This window comes from Marmota monax, unplaced genomic scaffold (assembly GCF_021218885.2).
Source record: "Marmota monax isolate L192 unplaced genomic scaffold, Marmota_monax_Labrador192_F-V1.1 WCK01_AAM20220418_F8-fsc00009, whole genome shotgun sequence".
Lineage (NCBI taxonomy): Eukaryota > Metazoa > Chordata > Mammalia > Rodentia > Sciuridae > Marmota > Marmota monax.
The window spans coordinates 18614808-18634128 of record NW_026694710.1 but is presented as its reverse complement, the minus strand read 5'-3'; the positions used below and the strand labels follow the sequence as shown (position 1 = coordinate 18634128).

Here is a 19321-nt window from a genome sequence, read left to right as displayed (position 1 = left end):
ATAAAATGGACCTAATATATGCCTTTCTGAATGGTAGGTCTCACTTTCACAATCTTTTTACAAAAAGCAATTAAGATAAAAACATAGATTCAAATTTTGACTACTGAATGACTCATTTCAAAAAGAAAATTCAAGTCAATAATACTCAGTGTCTATAAAATTGTCAGGATCATGAAACACAAAAGACAAAATATTTAATACTATATTTAATACTATTTTATACTAACATTAATCTGGATTGAGATCTAAAATAAAATCACAACACAAAAGATATTACTTGGTAAAATCCTCAAAGTAGATTTTATTTATACATTTCTTTAAACGATTGTGGAATTTTTAAAAATCCCTCCCAAATTTGACAATATATGGGCAGCAGTGGGAACCAGGGGTCTTGGAAGAAAGCAAATACAAATAGGCTGGTGCTCTTCTAGCTCACTGAGCTAACACCAAAAAGCCAATTTATTCTACAACCTTAAAGAATCTCCTATGTGGGTATGTTTGAATTGGCCCTCGGATAACTGTTCAAATAAACAAAAATGTTACAGAAGAGAGATTCATTTCCAAAAAGTGTGGTCTTTGAAAATAAAATTTCAGAAATGTGTATCTGAAAAGATCTGCAGAGCTTAGTACAGTGTTTCTATGAAGCGATAACCCCAGTGACTTTAAAACTCAAAATAACCTAAAAAATACTTTAAATGGCATAGCATTAGTAACATTCTTTTCAAAGCATTCCATTTAAAAGAAATTAAATAAGACTGCTCTCACCCTTATGAAAAAACCTAACCCCTTTCTAAAACAAAAATGTATTTTGCAAGAGAAACACTGTACAATTCACTGGTAAATTAAGATTTCTGAAGTTGTGATAAACGGGGCCAAAACAAGACACAATCAAAAGGGATGGTTAACACAAGAAATGTGCTATAAGTAAAGTGCATGAAAGGAAGCCTGCTCAGCTAAATGAAGTAGACAAAGGTCAGAAGTCAAGGGTCATTCGCCAGAGCGGCAGCAGGCTCGAAAACCACACTGCAAGTTCTGGCATCCACTGGCGGTGTCAGCATGAGGACCTGTATGAAAACAGAGAAATGTGAAAGGAGGAATTTCTTAGAGATCATATAATAGTTTTTCTTATGAAGTAGCTAAGAAGTTTGTTCTCCTAGCAGTACACTGATATCACAGAAGTAAATCTTATACAGAAAAATCTTATTCAGAAAAAAATTGCCAATAGCAACTTGACTTTTCTTTCATGGTCTAAAAGGCAAATTGGGGAAGGTAAAGAAATAATTCTTTGGCAACAATCTTACAAAATAAAAACCCAAGAAGAAAAGAAGACAATCTCTAGAAATAAAACTGCCAGGCTCATTTAAAGACATATTCTTATATTCTGAACATCTTTCCTAGAAATGTAATTAAGGCAAAAACAACCTCATCTTTATGTAAAAAGTCAGCTAAAGAATCCAGTATTGAGCAATGAGTATCATACTCCAAGTTTAAAACAAAATATACTAGAGAGACATAGACTTAATATGTTTTTCATATTTTTATTTAACATTTGTAGCAAGAAAAAAATCATGTTAGGATTAAATTATTTTCCAAAATTTGAGTATATAATGAGTAAACAAACACCTAAGCATAATAAAAAACTGTGATTCACTTACAAAGAAGAGTAATAAAATATTTGTGGATAATTATCCCAGTCACACTATGATACCCAGACATTAGATAAAAGATCCATTAAGGAACCTAGCTGAGAATTAGAAAATAACAAAAAAGTTTCACAGCACATATTCAAATGTAAAGCACTCTGTATAAATGACAGGTTTCATAAAGGCAGGCAAATGTGGAAGAGTTATTTCAACTATATTGAAGTCTTTCAGGATGTCTGCACCATGAACAAAAAACAATTAATTAGTTCTTTATGTAGCCATTATGACAACCAAAATATTTATAATGATACTATAAAGATCAAAAAATGAAAAAAATACATGAAATATAACTTTACATTGGAACATAGCAAATGGATTGTAAGTGAAAAATTATAAAATGCTGGAGTGATACCTAGCTTAACTTAGAAATGTATTCTTTAAATTTTATTTATTTTAGTTGTTGATGGACCTTTATTTTTCATTTATATGCAGTGCTGAGAATCAAGTCCAGTGCCTCACATACTCGAGGCAAGCACTCTACCACTGAGCTACAATCTCAGCCCCTAGAAATGTATTTTAAATTTGTACTGTTTTGTTTTCTTAAGTAGATTTCAACAAGAATACTATGCTAATACTACTATAATAAAGTAATTCCTTGCAACTGAACATATATAACTTCTCCTTCCATTCCAAAGAGGCATACACAAAAGAAAAGGGATATATAGTCACTAAAGTGTAATGTTCACACATTTCACTATGGAATAAGTTTCAAAATGTATCTTTAAGAAATAGTGAACTTGTACACATCCGTGTGGGATAGCAACAGCTTATGACTTCACTTATTTTTAAATATTTATACTTAATTTTAATATTGACATGATGTCTAGGATTAGTTTCAAATTAACAGGGGAAGCACATATGGGAATAAGTAATGGTACAGATGAACTATAACTGCTGAAGCTAACGGTACATTTAGAATCATTATAGTACTCTGTTTATATATTTTAAATTATTCCATAGTTACTTTAAGTATAAAATTAGATCACTACAAGTCATTTTTATTTCTTCAAAATAAAAATCTTCACTTTTGAAAGTTAAATGTGTCAAATATTTAAAATTTACAAAGCATTTTTTGTTAATATTATTCTCTCTGAAAATAAGGTACATTGTGAAGCCATCTTAACCACAAAGTCAAGATAATTTTTTTTAGTACACATTAGTATTTACTAGAAATGCCCCATCAAGGAATGTTATAGTTTGAAACTCTTCACTCACTGTCAGTCTTTGGCCAGTTTTCCCTTTGAATATGTTTCAGCTTTACCTACCATGCATCACCCAGACCCCCATATTTCTTTGTCTTTGCTCAACCTTTCTATGGTTATAGCTTTGCCTACCAACCATCTAGTACCTTTCTCCAAGATCTAAGCCCTGCCTCACTTACCATCTCCCTGCCTTGACACTTAGTCTGTACACAAATTTTTAATTGCTGGTTTTTGCTAAATTATATCTGACTATGATTTTATCAGTATATAATTCTATCCTCAGCTTTTAAGGGAGAAATATGAGACAATAAGACTCAATTTTCCAAGCTAAAACACCCAAAAATTCTTCAAAATGTCTACATTTTTAAAAGAGACTGGCTCTTTCTATGTTGATCAGATTGGCCCCAAACTCCTCAGCTCAAGAAAGCCTCCAACTTCAGCGTCCCAAACAGGTAGGACTATAGGTATTGTCGGCTGCACTTATCTATGTCCCCCCCTTTTTTTAATGGCAGAAAGTTAAAGAAGGAAATTTCATACTGAATCCAACAGTGGAAAAATCAGAAACAATGGCTGGAAGCAAAGTTTCAAGGAAAAAATGTAAACAGGAGCCTCCATGGGGGCAATAGACCAAGAAAACTATTCTCCTAGAGACTCATGCCTATCCAGACACTAGAGAGCTGTACCATCCTATCCCAAAGATACAAGGGCCTAGCATCCTCAGTTTCCACCCTGTCTATCTGGGTCACTCCGCCCTCAAAGTCTAAGGCATGGTGGGGGGAAAAGGAAGAATAATGTAAACATAAAAATCTGTGCCCTGGATTAAGTGAAATGCCAACACAATTGTGATGTCAGCTCATCACAAAATTCTTGCTGATAATGATATAAAATGCATCAATTCCTTACTATATGTACTAGAATATATTTCAGTGAAATTCTAAATGATAAAGAGAGGAAATTAATATACTGGTGTTTTCAAATGTAAAAGTAGGCTCTATCTCGGTAATCCTATAGGTACATAATCACTAACATGTTAAATGCCTCATAATTACAAAAGCATCATAAGGTCATTAACAGAGCAGTTATTGATATCTGATCCTAATGATCCATGAAAGTAATAGTATTTTCCAAAGCATTTTATTGTGAAGATCAAAGTAAAAGTGAAGACACCTCTGTTTAAAATCTAGTCTCAAACTGTAGAAAACAGGGAAGAATAGCAATTCCCAAAGCAAGGCAACTGTGAGCAAGGTTAATATAACAAGCATCACAGAAGGACTGATGAGAAAAGAAAACACATGGACAACAGAAAAAGTAAGGCAGCATCAAAAAGAAATATAACTAGGATACACTGAATTGCCAAGTACCTCAGGTAGACAGCTAACTATACTTGAGAGATATTAACAATTCTAATGAGAGTTCCCTTTAAATATCTGACTCATCCAGGGCAAATTTCCAACCTCTTTGTAGGAGAAAATCCAAATGGTTATAATATATAGGGCTAAACTACATAAAGAATAACATTATTTAATGATTATGTATCAAGTAAAATTTAAAATGTGTGGCAAAGAATAACTTTTGGAAGAAAACATTTTAAATATTAGATGAAGGTAGCTATTATTTCCCAAAATTTTTACTAGAGAATGGATTTATCTTTCCTAGGTTTTAAGTACTATAACTTATGCTATACATCTGCACTTACCTTCACTTACCTTTAATTCCTCTTTAACTTAAATTAGAAATGTAAGAAAGCAAATCATCTGAAACTGTATCACCTCCAGAACTATGAGCTACTCTATCTTAATTCATAAACTATACATACATTGAAATGTGAATCAGTATAAGTCTATTTGCTATCATTTTTCAAATGTTCTTCAGAGCTCTAAATTATGCCATTCCAATTAACACTTCTTAAAAGACAAAGAATTTTGTAGGTGTTATGGCTAAGAATCATTTAAATTCAAACCAATTAATAGATTTAAAAGCCATGAAGAATCACTGGAAGAACTGAAATTTTCATCTTATAGCAGTACTTTTAATTTTGGTAGAGTAGTTATTGCTTGAATATCTAATAATGATCTTCAAAATTTGCTAGTGCTAGTGCTTAGGAAACAGACCATTCTGCTTTAATTATCACTTACTGATATGAATAATGTTTATCAATATTCTTTTAGGTACTTACAGATTTTAACAAAATACAATTTTGGTTAAAAGTTACTTTCAAATATTTAAAATATGATCTGTCACCTAAATGTTTTCGTGTTATTCTATACCACTATATCTTAAAACATACTGGCTGCTTTCAGAAATAGTAAATAAAAAGCTCCCCTCCTGCATTTACTAAAATAATTACTGTATAAGCTGAGCTGTTTTAAAACACACTGTGTCAAGACATCTTGCAAAATGAATACAATTCCAATACTTTCTAGTCACCCTGTGAGCTAGATTTCCATTTCTCACAAGTCACGCTTTAACAAGTCATAAAAGAAAATTTAAATCTGAACAATTCAAGCACTACCATTTCCTTTCTTATCTTCCAAAGTCAATCATTTATTGAAAAAATTACCAACCATTTATAAAATTTTTTTCACTGAACAGAAAGAATATAGCAGCTACTTTGGAACACTATAGTAGTTATATATTCAAAACAAATTAAGATAAAAAGAATACTGACACAATACAGAAGACTTTAAGCATTAAATACATCCTATCATTTAAATTATTTCAAGAAGTTTAAAAAGGCATAAACACAAAAAGGCAGATAATAAAAATTAACTGAAACCTAATACTTCACAACTCCAAACATTTATATAGCCAAAAATAAATGTAACAAATAAGGTTGTGAGATTTATTCCTAACTCCTGAATAAAGTGTTTTTCTTACAAGAAATAACTGCTTACTGATTATTTTGATAATATGCCCTATAAGTAGAAAGTACATTGAAGCTTCAATGACATAACTTTGTTTATATTAAAAAAAAAAAAATCCCTTCTCAACCCCTTTTTGTCCACAAAGGTAACTGCTTCGTCACATCAACATACTCTGCTTTTATAGGCTTAGCAACCTGCAACAAAAATAACATCATTTTCACTGCTTCTTGATTGTATACTAAAGCAAAAGAGAGCAAAGATATGCTCCAACTTAATGCTAAATATCAAGAACTCCATATCCTGCAAACCAATGTGATTCCAGGAATAGAAGAACTAAAATTCCCATCTCTTATATATAAGAAAAAAGTAATTTCTGAGAAATAGCAACTTGTTAACTCCTCTACTTTGTCACTACTCTTTCTAGTTTTCCTGGCTCCTGTCAATTGTTCTGTGTGAGAAAAACTCAGTTGATCTTCCTGATCTATTACAATGAACTGGGTTCTCAAAGGCAACAGTATGTGGTATAAAAAGATAGGTTAATAGCAGAATCTGAGTGATCTAAATTTTCTTCCAGTTATAAACATAGGAGGTTCACTTGTTTATTAATAATTGAAGGGCAGCTTTTTATGCTTCTGGGAAATTCAGCCTCTACCAATGATGTATCAGTGCCAAAATGGCACTGGGTATATATTAAACAGGCCCACTATAGGGTAGGATAGGCTTCAAACAAACAAATTATGAAATATTTATCTGATGACATTTAAAAGTAGGTTCAGGAATCAATTTCCAAAATACTATGAAAACTTCAGTCATATCTAAAGCATCTCAGCGTTTTCTCAACCCCATATACTATGACCCTGTCAATCTTCACTGAAATTTACCTGGAACCAGACCCCGAATTCCTAAAGAGTTGATATTGCCAAGGCCCTCTTTAATATACTAGATTAAATAAATCTGTCTTACAAGAAAAATGAGTGTATCATCAGTGAATCTAACAGTGTAAGTTTTAGATACACTAAGAAATCAGTGTATCTGAAACATCAATACCTCTAAATTGTTAGTGAAAGCTACAATACCAGAGGAATTTTCAAATTTTTATAAGAATTTTAGTATTTCTACAATAACTTACCATTTGTAAATAATTAATCTATTATATGCATCAAAAGCCTAGCAGAACAGATACTTGAAACATCTATCTCACAAGAAAAACTTACCTTTCTAGAAGTTAATTAATGAAAATCTGTGATTGTTTAAAATGTTATCAAATGTAAAGGACTAAATCTGAAAGTAAAACAATTTGAGTAATTAGGAATCTACAAATAGAAACCATAAAATAGAAACCATAAAAAGTATTAGAATGGCTAGAATTTAAAAAATCAATTCCTTCAAAATTATCTCATTGTTAAAATGCATTACCGTTAATGTTGTCACAGTAGTAAAAGTATTCATCATTTAGAGAAGGACATGCTGAGACCAAATCCTGAAGGCCTGCACCAGTTACAGTAAGACAGCCAGAGAGATTAAGGTGCTCCAAGTAAGGCAGCCCTCCTCCCAGAGTCAAAACCCTATAAAGGAAATGGTTCGACAATTAGATCCATTAAAATGCTTATGCTCCTGGTCCACTGAACCACTAGTTCAGCAAACCTTTCAACTTGGGAACAAGAAAATTTAAGAATTTCTGTAAAACACTTGATAACTAACCTAATCATCAGGTAGGAATACATTTAGCTCAGAAAAACTATAGGTTTTTCCTAAAGAAATTCAATTAAAGAATCTATGAAACTTTTCTTTATAAGAACATTGCATCAGCTCTTATAGGAAGGAAGTACTGAACCCTGGGACTGTAATGTTCCTTTTACCAGATTGCCTAAGTAAGTAAAAAGTATCAAAAAACAATTTTTTTTCTGAAGATCACTAAAGTTTTAAAACCTAATGACCGTATTACAGTTCCTCAAAAAATTACATTTAGCCTATAACCTGGTGTTTCTCTTCTAGGTACTTACCCAATATAAAAACTTATATACATGACTATTCACAGCAGCATTATCCATATAGCCAAAAATTTAAAATGACTCAAAAGACCATTAATTAATACATAGATATACAAAATGTGGCATATCTACATTAAATGTTATGTAGCCCAAAGTACTGACACATGTTATGAGATGCATGGACCTTGAAAACATGATGCTAAGTGAAAAAAGCAAACCCAAAATGATACACATTATGATTCCATTAATATTATCATGCCAAAATAAATCCACAGAAAAAGAAGGCAGGGCTTCTTTTGCCACGGGCTGAGAGCAAGGGAGAATGGGAGTGACTGCTAATAAGTACTAGGTTTCTTTCTGGGAAAGAATTCAGTACTTATAAATATTCAGTACTTCATAAAAAACTAAAACCGAAGGGAGAGAGAAGGGAAATTGCATGGAAATGGAAGGAGACCCTCAGGGTTATACAAAATTACATACAAGAGGAAGTGAGGGGAAAGTGAAAAAAAAAAAAAAAAAAAAAAAAACAAGGGGGAGAAATGAATTACAGTAGAGGGGGTAGAGAGAGAAGAGGGAAGGGGAGGGGAGGGGAGGGGGGATAGTAGAGGATAGGAAAGGCAGCAGAATACAACAGACACTAGTATGGCAATGTGTAAATCAGTGGATGTGTAACTGATGTGATTCTGCAATCTGTATACGGGGTAAAAATGGGAGTTCATAACCCACTTGAATCAAAGTGTGAAATATGATATGTCAAGAACTATGTAATGTTTTGAACAACCAACAATAAAAATTAAAAAAAAAAAGTCAGTTATAAAAAAAAAAAAACAAAAAACTAAAACCCACTAAATTTTATACTTTTAAAAAGGGGTTAATTTTAAGGCATATGAATTACATATCAATTAAAAAATCTACTAGCATAATGTACAGGAATATAAACATTCATATAAATAGAATAAAATGAAAGAGTACTAAAACAAGAGTGGTAAAGCCAAAACATATATTAAGAACAAAACTAAGGAACTGGGGTTGTGGCTCAGTGGTAGAGCGCTTGCCTAGCACCTGCAAAACACTGGGTTCAATCCTCAGCTCCACATTAAAATAAAGGCATATATATATATAAACAAAACTAAGAACATCAGTATTCCGTATAATAATTATTGAACAAGGGCTGGGGATGTGGCTCAAGCGGTAGTGCACTAGCCTGGCATGCGTGCGGCCCGGGTTCAATCCTCAGCACCACATACAAACAAAGATGTTGTGTCCGCCGAAAACTAAAAAATAAATATTAAGAATTCTCTCTCTCTCTCTTTAAAAAAAAATAATAATTATTATTATTATTATTGAACAATATTACAACAGGAAAAATTGAGAAATGTGGAAAAAGGAAAGAGAAAATTAAGAAACTAACAATACAATGAATTTAGTAAAAAATAACAACAACATTATGAAGATGTAGAGAAATTAGGAAGTATGTAAACACTTGAGATTGAGAAGAGTACATTTTAGAATCAAGTGCATACTGAACATATGAGAATTTTGCCTTAGGAAGTATCTGAGAGTACTGAGAGTTCTGTGAATGCACATTTAAAAGAGGAAAACAATATGTTTTTTATCTTACATTTTGGCTTTAAAGAACTTTTTTGTTTTCACATCATAGATTGCTACCATCTCTATAGACTAAGTTAAGAGCAGCAGCAGTTCAGAAACTCCATGGTTTGACAGGACCACAGTATTAGAAATAATAAGACAATACAGGGTTTAAAGTTTAATAATTTTTCTTTCTTTCTTTTTTTGGTTCTGAGAATTCAACGCTGGGGGTTCCATCCTTAGTACTTTCTATTTATTTATTTATTTTTTTAATTCTGATACAGTGTCTCACCAAGTTGCTGAGGCTGGCCTTGAACTTGTGATCCTCCTGCCTCCTGAGTCACTGGGATTACAGGCATTGCCACTGCACCAGGGTTTGTTCCTCACCACCACTACCCAATGTGGAACAGTTCATAAAATTAAAATATTCAGTTCAAAAAATGGCATAAAAGCTCTCAAGGGGTTTCTCAATGCAAGACAAACTGCATGGGGTATAAAATTTCATATTACAAATACACTTGAGTAAGGGATTTGTGCAGCCACTGGCTTTACTGACCTTAGTAAGAAATCAAACCAGTAAAAAAGTAAACAGCAATTATAATATCATATGATGAATGCTCGCCTGGGAATATGGAGAAGGGCCTTGGGAGATCAGAAAAGGTTTCCCAAAAGTGACATAAACTGTGATAGAAATGTAATAAATGAACAGAAATCAATAATGAGATGTTACAGAGCAAATACAGCTAAACATAAACTTTATGAACTTAATGAAGTCATTAACTTTAAGAAACTCAGTGAGATACAAGAGAAAACAGGGACAATTCAATGAAATCAGGAAAAGCAATTTATTATCTAGTAAGAAATTCAACAGAGACAGGTATTATTAAAAAAAAAAAAAAAGAAGAAGAACCAACAAACAAATCTTGTAATTAAAGAACTCAATGAATGAAATAAAAACAAAAGAGAGCTTCAACTGCAAAATAGATCAAGCAAAAGAAACAATCTGAATTTAAAGAAAGGTATTTTGAAATTACCTAGTAAGGAGGGGTGGCAATGAAAAACAGTGATGACAACCTATGAGACTTATGGTACACCATAAAGTCATTAAGTGAGCAAATAATCACATTATGACAGTTACAAAAAGAAGAGAGACAAAAGAGACAAAGGTACAGAAAGTTTATTTAATGAAATAATTACTTAAAATGTCCAAATCTTAGAAAAGATATGGATATCCAGCTGCATGAAGCTCAAAAATGTCTAGATATTTAATTGAAATAAGTGCTGTACATGGCACAGTTTAATTAAACTGTCAAAAGTAAAAGACAAAGAATTTTAAAAGCAGTAAGAAGAAAAGTCAAGCTACATGTAAGGAAATCCTCATTATGCAATCAGCAGATTTCTCTGTAGAAACTTGGTAGGCCAGGAGATGATGAGATGAGATGAGATGAGATGAGATGAGTTGAGATGAGATGAGATGAGATGAGATAAGGGGAGGGGAGGGGAGGGGAGGGGAGGAAGGAAGGAAGGAAGGAAGGAAGGAAGGAAGGAAGGAAGGCAGGCAGGCAGGCAGGCAGGCAGACATATGTAGGAAGTAAATTGTGGGCTGGGGTTGTAGCTCAGTGGTAGAGCACTTTGCCTAACTCATGTGAGGCACTGGGTTCAATCCTCAGCATCACATAAAAATAAAAGTACTGTGTCCATATACAACTAAAAATATTTTTTTTAAAGTAAAATGTGACATCAAAAATATAAATTGTGAGGCAGAAGGTAAAAGTCTAGAGTTCATGTATACAACTGAAGTTGTTAAAATGATTTATCAGAACTGTAAGATGTTTTAGGCAAGCCTTATGGTAAACACAGAGCAAACAACTATAACATACATAAACAGTCAAGAGAAAGGAATCAAAACAGCACTACAGAAAGTCTCCAAAATTACAAAGATAAATAATAAGAATTTTTTTAAGAGAGAGTGAGAGACAGAGAGTAAAGAGAGAATTTTTTAATATTTATTTTTTAGTTCTCAGTGGACACAACATCTTTGTATGTGGTGCTGAGGATCGAACCCGGGCCGCACGCATGCCAGGCGAGCGCGCTACCGCTTGAGCCACATCCCCAGCCCAAGAATTTTTTAAAAATTAACAAAATGGCAATAATGACTTCTTATCTATCCATAATAACAATGGATATAAATGGATCAAGTTCTCCAATTAAAGACAGAGTAGATAAATGGATTGAAAACGACCCAACTATAGGCTGCCTAAGAGATTACCACTAGGCTTAAGGAGAACATGGGCTGAAAATGAAAGTATGAAAGAAGAAATTCCATACAAATGATAACCAAAAGAAAGCAAGGGTGGTTATATTTAATTAGCTACAATACAGTTCTAGCTAAGGAGATAAAAAAGGTCATTATTTAATGATAAAAAGAACTCAGTTAAGAGGACAAAACAACTGTAACATATATATGTACCCAATATTGGAGCACTCAATTATACAAAGCAAATAGACATGAAGGATGAAACAGTAATATAATAATAGTAAAAGACTTCCAATACCTATTTTTAACAACAGATGAATAAGCCAGACAAAAAATTAATAAGGAAAGACTAGAATCGAACTTTACTTTAGACAAAATTTGCCTGATATTTAAAGACCTCTCCATTTGAAAGCTTCAGTATACACTTTCTTCTCTAACACACATGGAATACTTTTGTGGATAGACCAGACCCTATGGTAGGCTACAAAACAAGTCTTTAACAAAAGACAACAAAAACACAACATACCAAAAACTTATGGGATACAGCAAAAGCAGTTGTAAAAGGAAAATTTAGTGCAAGAAATGCTACATTAAAAATAGAAATAGGCTAAAGAAATAGTCTAACATTACATCTTAAGGCACTAAAAAAAAGAACAAACTAAGTCCAAAGTTAAAAGAAAGAAGGAAATAATAAAAACTAGGACACACATAAATCAAACAGAGAAACAAAGTTCACAGAAAACAAAATTCACAGAACCAAGAGTTGGATTTTTGAAAAAATAAAATCAGCAAACCCTTCGCTATTTCAAAGAAAGAGACTTGAATATATAAAATAGAAAATGAGTGTTTCATTTCCTCAGAAATGAAAAGGATTCTAACAGACTATTTTGAATAATTATGTACCAACAAATTCAATAACCTAGAGCAAGTTGATAAAGACCTAGAAAAATGAAACCTGCCAAAGATGAACTGATAAGAATTAGAAGGCCTGGATAGATAGTAATAAAAAGATAGATGTAGTAATTAAAACACCCCCATGGGCTGGGGCTGTGGCTCAGTGGTAGAGTGCTCACCTAGCATGAGTGAGGCACTGGGTTCAATCCTCAGCACCACATAAAAGTAAAATAAAGATATTGTGTCCACCCCTAACTAAAAGATAAGTGTTTAAAAAAAAAAAAAAAAAAACACCCTCAACAAAGCAAATCCCAGGAACAGATAGATAGCTTTACAGTTGCATTGGCTATATTAGTTAGTTGCATTCTATTAAACTTTCAAACACCAATACTTTCTAAATTCTTCAAAAAAAAAAAAAAAAACATCAAAGGAGAGCTGAAGCAGGTACCTGCTAACCTATTTTACAAAGCCAGCACTGCCTGATATGTGCGTAAATCAAAGATATCACAAGAAAAGTAAACTACAAGTGAATGTCTCTAAATGAACATAGATAGAAACAGCACATCAAATTTAAACAGTGATCAAGTGAGATTTATCCCTGGCATGCAAGGCTAGTTTAAAGTAAGTAAATCAATAATGTGATGCATCACATTAACAGAATGAAAGACATAAACTACACGATGGTACCAACTGACACTGAAAAGCACTCAATGAAGTTCTACATGCTTTCTTGAATAAAACTTTTAACTGTTTAGGTACAAAAGGAAAGTTCCTCAATAAAACAAAGGCCATTTATGGGGAGAAAAAAATCTCAGCTAACATTGTAATCAATGGAGAGGAAGTAAAAGCTTTTCCTCTAAGATCTGTACAAAGCAGGACATTCACTCTCACCATTATATCTTACAAAATACCAGAAGTACAATCACAAGCAATTACACAAGAAATAAAGTGTCCCCTCTCAAAAAAGAAAAATAACTACCTACATACATACATACACCACACCCACAACAGCAGAATACACATTCTTCTAAAGTGTACATGGAACATTCTCTAGAATGAACCATATGTTGGTCTAAAAAAGGCTTAATAAGATTAAAATCACATAAAGCATTTTTTCTAATCACAATGGTATAAAATTACAAAGCAATTATCAGAAGGAAAATGAAATTAATTAATATGTGAAAGTTAAAGAATACACTTATACAACCAATGGATTAAAGAAGAAATCATAAAGGAAATTGATACAAAGGAAAACAGAAAAACATACAAAAGCTTCTGAGATGCAGGAAAAGCAAGTCGTAGAAGGAAATGTATAGGGGTCAATGCCAACATTAAATAAGGAAGTTAGGGGGCTGGAGATATAATACAGCTCAGTTGGTAGAGTGCTTGCCCTGCATGCACAAAGCCCTGGGTTCAATGGAAGGAAGGAAGGGAGGAAAGAAGGAAGGGAGGGAGGGAGGGAATGGGAAAAGGAAAGAAAGAAAAGGAAAAAGAAAAGAAACAAAAGAAAGTTGGGAACTTAACTAATTCTTCAAGAATTAGAGAAAGAAGTACAAGCCCAGAGCCAGCAGAGAAAAGGTAATAATAAAGATTAGAGCAAAGACAAAACAGAAAATACAAAAATCAGTGGACTAAAAAAATTAATAGAACCAAGAGCTGAGTCTTTGACATTAAAAAAAAAAAAAGATGAAGCTTCAGCTAGATTAAAAGACACAAATTAAACAACTTAGAAATGTGAGCACATTATTACCAATTTTACAGACTTTTAAAAAAACTGCCAGATAGTACTACTAACAACTGTATATATAGGATTACCTACACAAAATAAGACAAATTTCAAGAAAACTGACTAGGAAAAGTACTAAAAACTGACTTAAAGCAGAAATGGAAAATCTGAACAGATTTATAACAAGCAAGAACAACAAATCAGTTATTGAAGAGGCCAAACCAGATAGCTTCACTGATGAACTCTACTAAATATTTAAGAATTGATACCAACCCTTATTAAATTCTACCAAAATACCGAAGAAGACGACTTCCTACTCTGTGAGGTCAGCATTGCTCAAAGACACAAAAAGAAAACTACAAGGCCATGTATACAGATGCAAAATTCCCCAACAAAATACTAGAAAACTGAAACTTATTAAAAGGATTATATACCATGACCAAGGGGTTTTAACAACTTTCAACATACGAAAATCTGTCAACATAATATACACTATATTACTAGAGGGGGAAAATACATGATCATTTCAATTGATTCAGAAAAAGCATATGATAAAGGTCAGATATGAAAACAAACATAAGGGCTGGGGATGTGGCTCAAGCGGTAGCACGCTCGCCTGGCATGTGTGCGGCCCGGGTTCGATCCTCAGCACCACATACAAACAAAGATGTTGTGTCTGCCGAAAACTAAAAAAATAAATAAATATTAAAAAAAAAATACATTAAAAAAAAAAAAAGAAAAGAAAACAAACATAATGGTCAATTGTGAAAGATTAAGGCTTTTTCCCTAAGATTAAAAACAAGATTAAGAATACTCATTACTGCCACTTCTATTTAACTTAATACTGGATGTTCCAGCCAGAGTGATTAGACAAGAAATAAAAGACATCCAAATGGGAAAGGAAGAAGCAAAATCATCTCTTTACAGATAATACCATTTTATATATGGAAAATCCTAAAAGATTCCACAGAAAGCCTGCTAGAACTAATAAAGTTAATTCATCATGATAGCAGGATACAGACTAAACACACATCTGGAAAAACCAAGAAAATAAGTCAATTTATAATAGCATCAAAGAAAATACTTAGGAACTAACCAAGTGTGAAAGATTTGTGCGATGAAAATGATAACAATGCTGAAAGAAATTTAAAATGGTCAAAATAGATACAAAGACAGTCATGTTCATACACTGGAACACTTAATATTGCTGTCATTATTATTAATGAATAACCAAAAGGATCTACAGATTAGCAATCCCTATCAAAATCCAAAGGACATTCTTTACAAAAATAGAAAAAACGACCCTAAAATTCATAAGGAACCTCCAAGGACATCAGATAGCCAAACAGTCTTGAAAAAGAAGAAGATTCACACACACTTCTCAATTTCAAAATTGACTACAAAGCTATGATAATCAAAAGTGATGGCATTTCTATTTAGCATAATACTGGAAATTTTAGCCAGAACAATTAGACAAGAAAAAGAAATCAAAGGCATCCAAATTGCAAAGTGAGAAGTAAAATGAACTTTGTTGGTAAATGACATGATCTTACATTTGAAAACCCCAAAGAATTCATTAAAAAAATGTTAGAGGTAATGAATAAATTCAGCAAAATAAGAGGATATAAATTCAACACACAAAAATCAGTTTTATTTCTATATACTAGCAATGAACAATATGGAAAGGAAATTAAGAAAACAATTCCATTTACAACAGTATCAAAAAATATAAAATAATTAGGAATAAAAATCACCGTGGATTTGTACACTGAAAACTACAAAAGATTGCTGAATAAAATTAAAACAATGACTCAAACATTTGCATGCTAGTGTTTACAGCAACACTACTCATAATAGCCAAAAGGTAGGAGGAGAAACTAGTATCCACAAACAGATGAATGGATAAACAAAACACAATAAAAAATACAGGAATATTATTTAATTATAAAAAAAAGAATAAAAGTCCTGACACATGGAATAATATGAATGGAACCTTGAAACATGCTAAGTGAAATACGCCAGACTAAAAATGAACAAGTATATGATTCCACTCTAAGAGGGTTCAAAAAGAAGGTTAAGAATTTGGAAAAGAGACTACTTTCTTATCAAAATTCAAGATTTATTCCATTCCTAATGAAAATCACAAAATAGAATATTAAGACCACATGCAATTCTGACTTCATTCTAATTTAAAACCTTGATTGTCAACCTACACTTTTACAGTTATGCTTTTAGCAAGCACCAAATAATAAACTTGCCACAACTCATTCTACTTATCCCTGAATAAAACTCAGTGACTAATGCAAAGAGATACAGTGACCGTTCCTAATTAGTATACCTCAATGTTTCTGTTCCCAAAAGTTTAGATGTATGCTTCCATTAGTTGTATTTTTTCTCAAACTAGAGAAACCAGTTGTACTTAGTACTATATTACTATAAGTGGTTAATTGAAACATTTTTTAATCTAATATAGTGAATACAAAAAGAGGTAAACTCTAAATCTGTATTTTATTTCCTTAGACTCTTCCCAGGAAATGTATACAAAATACACTAACTTTATCTAGATCTTTACTCAAAAGATGCTTTTTTTCCCAAAAGTTTCTCTGCTTCATAAAACAATGGAGTAGCATTCTGTATTCTCTATCCTGTAATCCTATATTTTTTTCTTTAGAATATTTTATCTATTTTATGTTTACTATCTATTTCTACCATTAGACTGTAAACTTCATTGAGGCAGGAAATTTGTCTCCTTTATTCTGGATCCCTAGCAATTAGAACAGGGCAAGAGCAGGCACTCAGTAAATGCCTAAATAATTTCAAAGGAGTGCTTTAAGGTAATTAAAAAGAGAATCTGAACTCAAGAGTGCAGACTATCTGAAAAGCAAAAATCCTCATCAAACTCATGAAAATCCTCAGGAAGAAAAACAATTTGACTTTTTTTTTGGTACTAGGCATTCAACCACTGAGCCACATCCCCAGCCCTTTACTGTATTTTATTTAGAGATAGGTCTCACTGAGTTTCTTAGGGCCTTGCTAAACTGCTGAAGCTGGCTTTGAACTCTCGATCCTCCTGCCTCTGGAGCCCCTGGGATTACAGGCATGTGCCACCATGCTTGACCTTAAGTATATTTTTTGATGCTAGGGAGTATTAGGTTTGTGCTAAGTAAATTTTCATATCCGAAATATGTGAACGTCTCTCTCCTAAAGAGAAATACATAATCAGTTTTCCAAAGGCTCATGTCAAAGATCAAACAATTATTACATAGCAGGTACTGCTTACTGAAAATGTATCCTGCATCTCTGCATCTCTATGTTACAATTATTCACCTATGTAAGCCTCACAGCTATGCTAGCTATACAGAAAAACACAATCAATCAACACCAAGTCTGTCTGATTCCAAAGCCAGTGAACCATGAACTGTCTTCAACACTATGGATAAGAGTACTTATGACCAACAGAGTTCCAAGTGGGTCCCATAAAACATTCAGAAGAAGGGTTAATGAATGTTTCACATATACCTCTTTTTTCCTCTAGGGGGAAAAAAAAGTGGTTCGGTTTAATCTGCTAAAAGATGATGGTTACAGAAAAAAGAAAATGTAGAACTTCTCTTACATGCTACTTTTATGTCTTAAGAAAGCAATAAGCAGACCATAATTAAAAATAAAAAATTCTAAACTATTATTACACAATTAACCTACAGCCTAGCTCGGAAATGCTTTGGTTTTTGCACACACTTCAGCCGCTGTATAACTAAATTACTTCCACAGACATTCTTTATTTTTCACATCTTCTATGTGAAATCATAATATACACAAATAATACACTCCAACAAAATATGGTATACATATTTTCTATTATACTATCTATAAAAACCATCTTATTGATCCACTAAAATACCTTTAAAAATGTAAGTACCCATTTACAAAGTATTTATTAAACTTAAATTTATATTTTTCTATATCATAAAGGGTTTGAACTGGCTGAAAAAGTTCATGATGGTATCAAGTCATATTGTTCTACCTTTCTGAAGTAAGTCAGACATTGGTTAAACCTCTTGCTTTAAATAAAGTCATTTGAGACTAAGAACATGTCCATTACTCTGGAATTTATTACTCACCTGAGACCATGGTCTGTGATCTGATAACATCCAGAAAGACTGAGAAACAAAAGTACACGGCCAGTCTCTTGATCAGGTTTTTCACTCCCAAAGTAAATTATGTCCTTTCCCCTAGGCAATGTAGTCCTTGATGATTTTCTACATATTGCAGAAGACTCTGGGAGTGCTGACATAGTTCTTAGGGCTGTTCCTGTGCAACAGAATGAATGCCCACAATACGCAAAAGCTGGAGAAGCACAATGCTGCTGCCAACAGACACTAGTCCTTAGTCCAACAATATCCTTACTATAACAAGCAGTTGAAGAACAACCAAAGTTGGATGCTGTTTCCATTACACAGAGACTTTCAACATTTCTATGTCTCCATTCTACAGCATCTTCAATATCGGCCAAATCTTCAGCATCTAACATCCACACATAAGGAGAAGAGAAACTTTCAGAAGAAACAGACTTAGTCCAGGTGTGTTCGTTATCTATTTCTTCTCCAATGCCTTTGTCAGTTAAACTTTGCAAACAGGCATACCGCTTGGTGGACTGCATGGTTATGTCTTTATTTTTCCATGTAGTCGAAGTAATTTTGCTTGCAGAAGTTTTTAAAAAGACACTTTGATGAGATGTCAGAATTCCAAGAGCTCTGGAAATCTTCTCTAGAGCCACATCTGTGATTTTCTCACATCCAGACAGATCAAGATGCCTAAGACTCTGGCAACAACCAAGCCAAGACCAACTGTAATTAAGAGGTTACAAGACAATTAATGGATGTTGCTAATTTCTTCAAAAGCATGTGAATACATGTTTCTAGAAGGATTATTAAAAGAAAAATTTTAAATCTACTGTAATTATTCAAACACAATAACAATTATCAGGCATTATTTTTGGTGTTAGGGATACAAAAAAGAATAAGAATAATTAGGAACTAATAGTATTGCTAGCCTAACAGAAGGGTAGAATGGAAGAAGGACAAAGATGGGAAGAAC

At 32.8% G+C, this 19321-nt stretch overlaps 1 protein-coding gene across 1 annotated transcript in view; it reads right to left on the bottom strand.

Annotated features, from left to right (window-relative positions):
- Positions 1–273: 273 nt before the first annotated feature.
- The window catches only part of Fbxl5 (F-box and leucine rich repeat protein 5), a 44093-nt gene continuing 25045 nt past the window's right edge, over positions 274–19321 (bottom strand). Inside the window, exons 9-11 of the mRNA XM_046423737.1 lie at positions 18346–19071; positions 7186–7334; positions 274–1064 (exon numbers count right to left, since the gene is read on the bottom strand). Coding sequence (XP_046279693.1) covers positions 988–1064; positions 7186–7334; positions 18346–19071 — 952 coding nt within the window. The 3' untranslated portion in view covers positions 274–987. The remainder of the gene's footprint in view (positions 1065–7185; positions 7335–18345; positions 19072–19321) is intronic.